Genomic DNA, 9,992 nt, shown 5'->3' on the forward strand with positions numbered 1-9,992 from the left:
AATTTATGTTATTGAATGCCAATTATTTTTGGTTTCTATAGATTCGCGCGCTGTATTGAAATATGTAAATAGGCTATAGCTATTTGGAAAATTTATATATTTTCGTCTTTGTTTTCAAATTAGTATTAGTACAAGTCAATTAGAAAAATATTTGAATTTTTTTTTCTGAATTCAAAAATTAAAGTTCATGTATTCTATACAGAGTGGTATTAAAATTATGTAGATACATATATCTGGTTATTATTCTTTTGAATACAGGATTGAATTACGTACGTTTTATAAAAGATATATGGATTGTCATAAACTATTCGTAAATCTTTCGTACTATTTAAAATTTTTTAAGGATTTTCAAATCATATATAAGGGGCTTATTTAATTGTCCTTGATCATTTTTTAAGTAACATATTATAAAAGCCTAAAACATTTTTTGTCGATTACGTAAATTAGTACAATAGCAATAACAGTTTTATTTAGTACAAGTAGTAAAAAATTTTAACACAATTGAGTGTAGTGTCTTACAATCGAGATCTTAGAAACCGCAATAGATATTTCACGTCTGACCGAATAGTGTTGACTCTCGATTGGCTGAATGTATAAGTAAGAAGCACCTCGCTGGCGCGGAATCAGTACAAGATTGCCGCGCGATTTGTCAAATTAAATAAATTTATAGCCTTAAATGCTGTTGTCTTATTATATACATGTGGAATTAATTTGCATTTCAATTCATATTAAGGAAAATGCTACAATGTCCGAAATCCGAACTAAGTCGACGAAGTTTGTCAAATACAATTTTATGTATATTGTCCTCTCTTAATGGAGAAGTTAAAATTTTTTATAAATTGTCAAATATTATAATTTATTTAAATATTATATTTGAGACCTGGGCCTTGGCGTTTAATTGATTACCATTTAATTTATGGTTCTTTGGGAAAAAATTAAGTAGAGTTCCTCTAGTTTCTTCAGTCAAGCTTTTGGGTCATAATAAATAAGAGTGAAGTTAACTTGCTTTTGTTTCGCAAATTAAAAAATACGTGATCAAGAAAAATATAAAATCAAAACTGATAATAATTTCTGCAAATAGAAAATCAACTTTTATAAAAAATTTATAGCTTGACAAATATTAAATGAGCTGCGGGGCGTAGGTGAGACGGGAGGTAACTCCGCTCGTTCCGCGTGTGTTCAGTGGCGTGCGATATGATTTTACACGAACAAAATAATAGATGTAAATTACTTTTGTTTTATAGATTTTTCATACAAATTGATGTTAATCAATTATTACATGCATAATTTAACAAAGCGTATATTTTATACAAGGTGTTTGGAAGGTCGATGCAAAGTCTTACCGTGTTCGAGATATTTGAGATTTTCGATTGTTATTTTTGATCATATATAGAGTGTTTGCAAGGTCGATGCATTGTCCTGGGGATATAATATGCGAGGTCATTTAGAGTTTTTTAACGCGAAAATACCTACCTTAGTAAAAAGTCTTACGGTTTTCGAGTGTTTTTATTTAATTAATTATTTATGATCAAATATTTCATATGCAAGTCTCAAATATCTCGAAAACAATAAGACTTTGTACTAAGGTATTTTTGGTTTAAAAGACTCTAAATGAGCTGCCCTATCATCTCTCCAAGAGTTTGCATCGACCTTTCAAACACCCTATATAAAAAGCCGAGATCTATTTACGAGTTACAAGCCTATCCTTTAAATAATTCATATAAGTAATGATTTTCTTACAGTTTCGTTATTTGTGACCCTAAAAATATATATATCTAATATGCAAAATATGCTGTTTTTATCATTCAGTTTCAAGGTCGCTATCACTTGATTCATCAGCATTGTCTAAAGTTATTACTAATGGTTCAATTTCCTCCATCATATAGTCTGTCTGCCAATATTTCTCCTCGATGTGGATAACGTGTTGGCAAAATTTTTCCCAATCCGAACGGGTGACAGAATTTATCGCATCATCCAATACTTCCCTTAATTTAGTGAGGCTCAGGTCTCCAGAGGTATTTCGACATCGTATATGGCGCTTAACTTGAGCCCAAGCCAGTTCAATTGGGTTAAGCTCACACATATATGGCGGTGCCTATGCCCATGTTGCCGTATTATATTATCAATGACATAATTTTTTTGGTCATTAGGAGGCTTATGCATTTGTACCAAATCATAAAGCTCATATTTTTTTGCCGACGGATCATGAGTTATTCCTAAAAAAACAATTTTTGTACAAAATGAAATAAAATTATGACAGTGAGACTGCCGAACTAGTTTTATACTGCTCTGCATGAGTTAAATAATTAAGAAATAACCGTATCTTTTTCTCTTAAACAATTTTTGCTAATTTTTCAGAAAAGCGAGTGAAAATAAAGTCTGAATTAATTTCTGTACGTAAAACTTCAACCGAAAATTAAAATATCTTGGAAGCAATATTTAGAAATGCGCATGCGTATGTAATATATCATTATAATATGTATTTTTTACAGTATGCAATAGGTAATTAAAGATATTTACCTTTTTTAGATAACCAATCAATCATATGCTGCTTAAGCGCAGACTTCGTAGGGGTCTTGTCTTTTTGCACCGAGTGATATGGGGCATTATCTAAAACGATTATGCTGTTTGCAGGTGTATTAGGTAGCAGCTTTTCTGTAAGCCATTTGGTAAAATTAGTTTGGTTCATTTGGCCATGATAATCACCAGAGGTTTGTCCCGCTTTAAATACTAAAGAAACATTTTCCAGAAATCCATTGTTTGATCCCGCATGTACAACAATAAGACGGCCTGTAAATAAATGTATAAAATAAACATATTTTAGCATCACAAAGTTATTTTTTCATCATTATTAAAGTTATGTTCACCAACTTACCAGTTGAACTAATGTTACTCGGAACTCCAAATATATCAGAACTTTGCCAACATTTTCCTACGGTCAGATCGTTATCCACCCACGTTTCATCCATATAAATAATATTACGGTTCTCTTGGCGATATTTCCTAATAGAATGGATATATTTGTACCTCCAATGCAAAATGTGGGGTTTTTCCATTAATATTTTCCTTTTATTTTGACATTTTCGCCAAAAAAATCCATTAGCCTTTAAAATTTTTCGAAGTGTTTCTGTAGAGAAAGGAAAATGGGCACCATCGGCATTTAGTTGATTTTTAATTTTTTTTTAAGTTGGGACTTGTTTTAGCTCTACATAAAATTTTGGTACTATTTTCCTAATCACACCAACGTCTACTTCAAAATTCGTGAGAACAGATGAACGGATGCGGATTGCGGTGGTTATCGGAAGATAGTAACATCCTATTGGGATTATTTATATTACGCTGTTCATCTTCTTCTTATCGAACTTTCACTAACCCCAATGTACATGGAAGCTCGGCTTAATTTCCGTTTTAAAGGTAATTTAAAACAATTTGTAGAAGCCTCTTCATCGCAAACTCTATAGACATTTGCGATTACTTCTCGCGCCTGACCATTCAAATGCTTTCCTTTCAAATAATTATTCATTTTAATCTCTAAATGAAAAATCTTAAAATTTTTTAGCAAACAACGAGGGTAACAACTAATATAACATCAACAATAAAACATTAACATCAACAAAAAACAAGAAAAATAACAAACATGATAACCATAAAAAAAAAACAAATTATTTAACACGCGCTATCTAAACCAACTTCTGCTTAAAAAGAGTGCCGCCTCTGTTCACCGTCTAACGATGTGATGACGCGCCCCAGCTCTGGCCGTTGCCATTGGAAACCTTCGTTCAAAATGTCCGCTTGCTCACAAATCAACCAATCACAAAAATGCGAGAGTGGCCAGACGACGCGCGTTAACATTCCTTGGATCTGAATTTTAACATGTTGCCAATAGTATTGATTTTTAACTATTTTTTTGAATTTATCACATTTCATATAATGGTTTTACATTATTTAAATTGCAGAATATATTTTTGTTGTCTTTTTGATTTAATATTTCAGAGTTAAAGATTTTAAGGATTGTAAGTGTAATGGAATGACATGTAATTGTATTATTAATTTTAACTTCTTGAATCTTCCAGAATCGAAGATTTCCATATTAAAAAATAATATGACAACGTTGCTAAAATAATAGCTGCACCTTATAAATTCCAATTCCTTTTATAGGCCAGCTTAAAATTGTTCAATATTAAACCCAATTTTAGCTTTTTGCCACATTTTTATTCTTATGATAATAATTTTGATGTGTCTATAAGTTTTATGGGAAAGTAAATCAAGAGTAAATATATTACGTATCAAAGAGTTTATTTGTCCAGAAATATCAGCTTTGAATATAATTTTAAAATTTGTCCCTGTTATTTTATCATATTTGACAAGAAGGCACAAATGCTATCAATTATCACAACAACAAAATAAACGCTTCATTCAAACCAATTACATTATATGCAGATTTTCATTTGGTGTTTACAATTACTCTTTTTATTTTAAGTACAGCCTAATATTATTTCATGAAAAATATAAAGTGAACTATGTAAGGCTATTGCATCGCAATACCACTATGATAATTATAATACCACACACTATAATTATACAAATGGTAATAATAAAATAATATAAACTAAATTCCTAAAACTAATATTAATTAAAAACTAAGATTATACAGATATACATATTAAAAAAATTAGTGTTTTTTTTTAAATCAAACAAGAATAAATACTGTTAAGAAAAATCACCAGGGGTATAAATGACATAAGTAAATAAAAAACTAAAAAAGTATATTCTTTGGCAAAATATATGCAAGTATAATAGAATTCATTCCCAATGACAAAAAATGTAAAATTAGTAATTCTATAAAATTAAATAAAAATCTTTAAAAATATAGTTATGCATAAGTAAATAAACTATTTACAAAACTCTTCTAATTCAGATTTCACAGTTCTGTTATTTCCAATAGTGCCACAAGAATTCATTGTTAAGATGTAAGGAATGATACTGTCCACTTGTATTTGACCTACAAGTCCCACAAAAAATAATTCTTCCAGAATGGTAGGTTCCATAGCCCTCAATGGTGGGAGTCTTAACAACAATCTGTAAAAATACATAAGCATACTAATTTATTTAAGATATTACCTTTTTGTAAAAAAAACATTTTCCGACATGAAACGTTTATTTCAGAAAAAACCTGTCTTAGGGTATTACAATTTTAATAAACTTACAGGTTTGCATTCATGCAGTATTTTTTTAAATATCTTATAATACATATTAATTATCTTATAGCATAAAAACGTATTAATTAATATATCTATCATAAACGTGAAGCTCTAAGGAGTACTCTGTGACACTTTATTGACTCATGTTCCTAGTACCAAAATGAAAGGAAAATAAATATCTTATAATTTTTTAATTGATAAATAATCAAGTTGTAAAAGTTTATATTTTGTTGATGTATTGCTTGATTTCACTAATATATTCCTTAACTACGAAATGGAAATATCACTGACTGACAAGAAGTAACATTTACACCCACAAGATTTTACCAATTTTATTTGAAATATAATATTTTAAAAATAAGGGATCTCTGAAATAAATGGTTCAATTTAAGAAAACCATAATTATTACTTAAGTAGTGTTTATATACTAACCTAGCAAATCTGTCATTATCCCCAGACATATGATTTGAAACATAGTCGTTCAAGGCTTGAAAACTTTTTTCTTGCAATTGCTCAATTGGTTTCCTTGCAACTATTTCAGCCTGATCGGAACTAAATAATGTAATGGCTTTTAAATAAGCATACTCCTCCTCATCTACTTGTAGTCTAGTCATAGAGTTAACAAACTCCTGAAGTTTTACTATATGGTCAGTGACTTGTTTAACCTTAGTTGCAGACATTTTGTCCTGTGCTATTGATGCATGCAGGTGGCTAATTAAAGCTGATAGAATAGTTGATAGTGAAAGAGGCTGAGAACATTGTGCTAAACCTAGAGTAAATAGTTCTGCCCAACAGCTTTTAAGTAATCCGATTTGTGTTTCAGAGCTAAAAATAATGTTTAAACTTTAAAAAAAAATATATTAATCAACTAACTTTTTGGCATACACTTGTTTTTAAAAGCTTATAATTTCTTATTTCTATTGAAACTATTCTTAAGAAGCTTATTCTTATAGAGTCATAAATTTGGGACCTCAATTTTTAATTTAAACAAAAAATGCTGAAAAAACAGATTTTGCAGGGTGCAATTGTAATGATCTTGTAATGAACTGTAATGAACAGCCTCGAATATACCAGCTGTGTTCCAGAATTCGGGAGCACGCCGCCTAGACCCGATGATGCGAGCAACCGGTAGACATTGTGTTTGGTGTGTAATCTTCGTAGAGAAATGTGTTTGTGTTCTTAAAAAACCAATACTGTTCATTTTTAACAAATCTCTAGGTACTGGTTCTTCTCCCACTCTCTGGAAGAGAAGTTTTCTAAAACCCATTTTTAAATCTGGTAGTAGAAATGAAATTCCCAATTATCGGGCCGTGTGTAACCAATCTGAGTTGCCAAACTGCTTGACTGCCTGGTCAATCATAGGATTGCCTGGAGTTTTAAATCTTTATTTAATCCTGAGCAATTTGGATTTACAAAAGGCAGATCTACTGATGCTAATTTGGTGCTGTATGTCAACTACCTCTACCGCAGCTTGGAGAAGGGACTTCAGGTTGACTCAATATATACAGATTTTTCCAAGGCTTTTGATATGGTTAACCATGAGGTACTCTTGCAGAAGCTTAGGGCTTTAGGTATTGTGGGGCCTCTTCTTCAGTGGATCTCGGGATTTATCGGAGGTAGAACCCAGATTGTTAATCTTGGAGGTACATGTTCCTCTGAAATTTTGGTGCCATCTGGGGTGCCTCAGGCCCTGTTTTGTTTTGCCTCTTTTTGATTGATTAGTTTGGAAACTTGAAAATTGTTGTGTGCTAATGTTTGCTGATGATGTGAAGCTATTTAGGCCTATCACATCCCTTTCCGATGCTGTGCTCCTGCAAAAAGACCTTAATTTGTTCTTTGATTGGTGCCACTTGAATAGAATGGCCCTTAATATCAAAGTGCCATAAGATTACTTCTTCTAAGCAAAGAAACCCTATTGCTTTTCTTTATAAAATAAATAATGTAGCAATTGGTGTCAAAACAGAGGTTTCTTACTTAGGAATATTTATTGACTCCAGGTTGTCTTTTAAAAGTCACATCAATCAGGTGACTGGTAGGGCAATGAAAATGTTGGGTTTTATCCAACGGTCTACAACTGATTTGTCTTTGTTTACATTTAGATTACTTTATTGCTCTCTAGTTAAGCCCATCTTGGAGTATGGCTCAATTGTGTGGTCCCCGTCATATAACTGCTACATTGAGCAGATTGAAAAAACTCAAAATAAATTTTTAAGGGTGGCTGCTTTTAGATGTGGTTACAGGAGACAGGAGTATTACTATAAGTGGGTCAGGGATAACCTGAAATTACCCACATTAGAGTCACGAAGAATATTACTCAACTTATGTTTTATGCATAAGGTTTTAAATGCTACTATAGATTGTCCCCAATTATTGTCTCTTTTTAAACTTAGGGTGCCTTCCAGATAGAATAGACAATCAGAAATATTTTCAGTCCCATTCCACCATACCAATTATGGTATTAATGAGCCAATTACATGAATGGCTCGAAGTGCTAATGGTCTGTCAGGATAGGTAAGCTTTTTTGACTCTAGGATTACATCTTTTAAGGAGCAATTAAAGAATATTATTTCATAGGGGCTTTAATTAATTAACTCACCTACACCTTTCATTGATTTATAGATTGTTTTGTATCTGAATATATATGTTTGTATAAGTATGCTATGTAACACTTTTGTAAATGGATTCCGTAAATAAATAAATTAGTTGATTATTTTTGTGTATCAACAGTAGAAATTCACACCTAAACAAAGATTAAAAACGCGACAGTATTTTGGCACTGGTGGATGCAGGAAGTCAGCTCTGCAAGCACAGATTATTAAAATCAATGTCTTCCTTCTTGTAAATAAGTATGTATTCCTTCTTCTTTACTGCAAAGCCATGTTGAAAATCAGTTATTTTAAATTTATTTATAAAAGGAAACCAAAATGATGAATCTATAGAAATATTTGTAATCAATATTACCATTAAAATACCTCCAAAGACAAAAAAAGGGTTGGCCTCTTTAAGGAATGGATAAGATCAATTTTTGTGCTTAATGCAAGGGATAATTTTTTTTGTCATTTATATCATAAAGGATCATTTTATATATTTAGGTTTATTGTTAGTTAGTTATTGTTGTTAGTTTTATATGTTAGGCTCAATTTTATTGGCAATTGAAGGATATTACTGAGTACATTTAGAACATAATTTTAAATAAATTTGTTTGACTGAGGAATTATTTTTTTATGAAGTAAATTTTATCTCTTTTCTATCTTGAACCAAAAAGTCTTATCTATCAAGTTGTTTAATTTTATGATACCTTAGATATGATAATAAAAGAAGTATATAAAAACAATATGAGAAAACTGACCTTAGGAACTGGAATGCTGGCAGTTTTTTTGCCCAATGTATGGTTAATACCAACAGCCTAGATCCACTTTCACAAATATAATGGATGTGTAAGTAAGGAGGGACAGGTCCAGGTATTTGAAGATTAAAAGCTATATTATCATCTTGTAAAATAGGTCCTTCATAACCAATACTTCGTTCATCATTATCATCAAGCTTAGAGAGATCAGTACCATTAAGATATTGAACCCTTGCCATCATATCCAATGCCTTTGAAATAATTTGCTTATCTCTTGCAACATTAATAGCATCAGTTAACTCATTTCCTGTATTAATGCTATCCATAGAAACTTCATCATCCAAACTAGTTTGAGATGGAGAAAGGTGGTAAGACTCAGCTGAGTTTGTATTGGCTAAAATTTGTTTTATTAAAAGATCAACTTGAACATAAGAGTCATACTTTACCAATTCTTTTACCAAGGAATTGAAATCCCATATCACATTGGCTAAATGGATTTGAAAGACTACCAGCAGCTTCTGTATTAAGATCTTTTCTAATAATAACACATTTAACAGAATTGACATTTGAAGGGCTATTGTAATTACTTCCTGAGTTATTTGGATACTCCTTTTTATCAATTATAGGTTTGCGTTCATGCTGGACCGCTATAAAAATATAAACCTGTTTAATTAAGTTCTCATGATTAATAAATTTATTTTGAATTTGAATATGATAACATGAGTACCAAACAACAAATCCAGAATGAGAGTTGATTAATGTTTTAATGAATTTGACTTAATATTTAAATCAATAGGTAGTACTTCTTACAATCACTTCTCATTCCACAAGCCAGGCACTTTTGAAGTCTACAATATTGACAGCGGTTCCGGTGATGTTTTGTTACTTCACAATTCTGGCTTCCTCTGCACTGATAACCAAGTTGTTTACGAATTGACCTTTTAAAAAAACCCTTGCATCCTTCACAAGAAATAGCCCCATAGTGTCTTCCTGAAGCTCTGTCTCCACATACAACACATAGCTCAATAGATAAGCACATATTAGCACCTGCTCTACTCTGGTCAGTCAACATTTCTGTTTTAACACTAACACCTCTCATTTCTGTTTTAACTTTCATATCATTTTTAACACCTCTCATTTCCTTTGACAAATTTGACGCCACATCCATCCTCATTACAGATTTTAAGAGATTAAATTGTTATGGAAAGTGTGACCTTTACCTTTTGTTAATAACATATTTTAATAGGGAGTATTCTTGTAACCTTTACAAAATTTTCTTTCTACTTGCCCCACAAAACGTAAACACAAACTTTTCTCCATTTACTTATTTACTAAGCTACACGCTGATTGATTTCCTGTAATTTTTAGTGATAATAGAAATATCTTATGTGTAATGAAACAGAGTTCTGGGTTCATGACCTTTACACCTGTCCATGTCTGTCCTT

At 31.3% G+C, this 9,992-nt stretch overlaps 1 protein-coding gene across 1 annotated transcript; it reads right to left on the reverse strand.

Moving 5' to 3' along the window:
* Nucleotides 1-4,275: 4,275 nt before the first annotated feature.
* LOC126749003 (nuclear receptor subfamily 2 group C member 1) lies at nt 4,276-9,992 on the reverse strand. The gene is made up of 5 exons (XM_050458599.1): nt 9,358-9,992; nt 8,994-9,194; nt 8,551-8,941; nt 5,634-6,026; nt 4,276-5,079 (listed from the first exon to the last, which is right to left on the reverse strand). Exons 1-5 carry the CDS (start codon nt 9,719-9,721, stop codon nt 4,893-4,895), a joined length of 1,536 nt encoding a protein of 511 aa, XP_050314556.1. The 5' UTR covers nt 9,722-9,992; the 3' UTR covers nt 4,276-4,892.

Source organism: Anthonomus grandis, chromosome 22 (genome assembly GCF_022605725.1).
Source record: "Anthonomus grandis grandis chromosome 22, icAntGran1.3, whole genome shotgun sequence".
In the NCBI taxonomy this organism is placed as follows: Eukaryota; Metazoa; Arthropoda; class Insecta; order Coleoptera; family Curculionidae; genus Anthonomus; species Anthonomus grandis.

What these genes read in the sequence shown, in the direction of transcription:
- LOC126749003 (XM_050458599.1), bottom strand. Translation starts at nt 9,721, where the DNA reads ATGAGGATGGATGTGGCGTCAAATTTGTCAAAGGAAATGAGAGGTGTT. An exon ending in TTGTGGAATGAGAAGTGATT is followed by an intron (nt 9,195 to 9,357) that starts GTAAGAAGTACT and finishes ATATTTTTATAG; the next exon opens with CGGTCCAGCATGAACGCAAA. An exon ending in CCAGCATTCCAGTTCCTAAG is followed by an intron (nt 6,027 to 8,550) that starts GTCAGTTTTCTC and finishes CATTATTTTTAG; the next exon opens with CTCTGAAACACAAATCGGAT.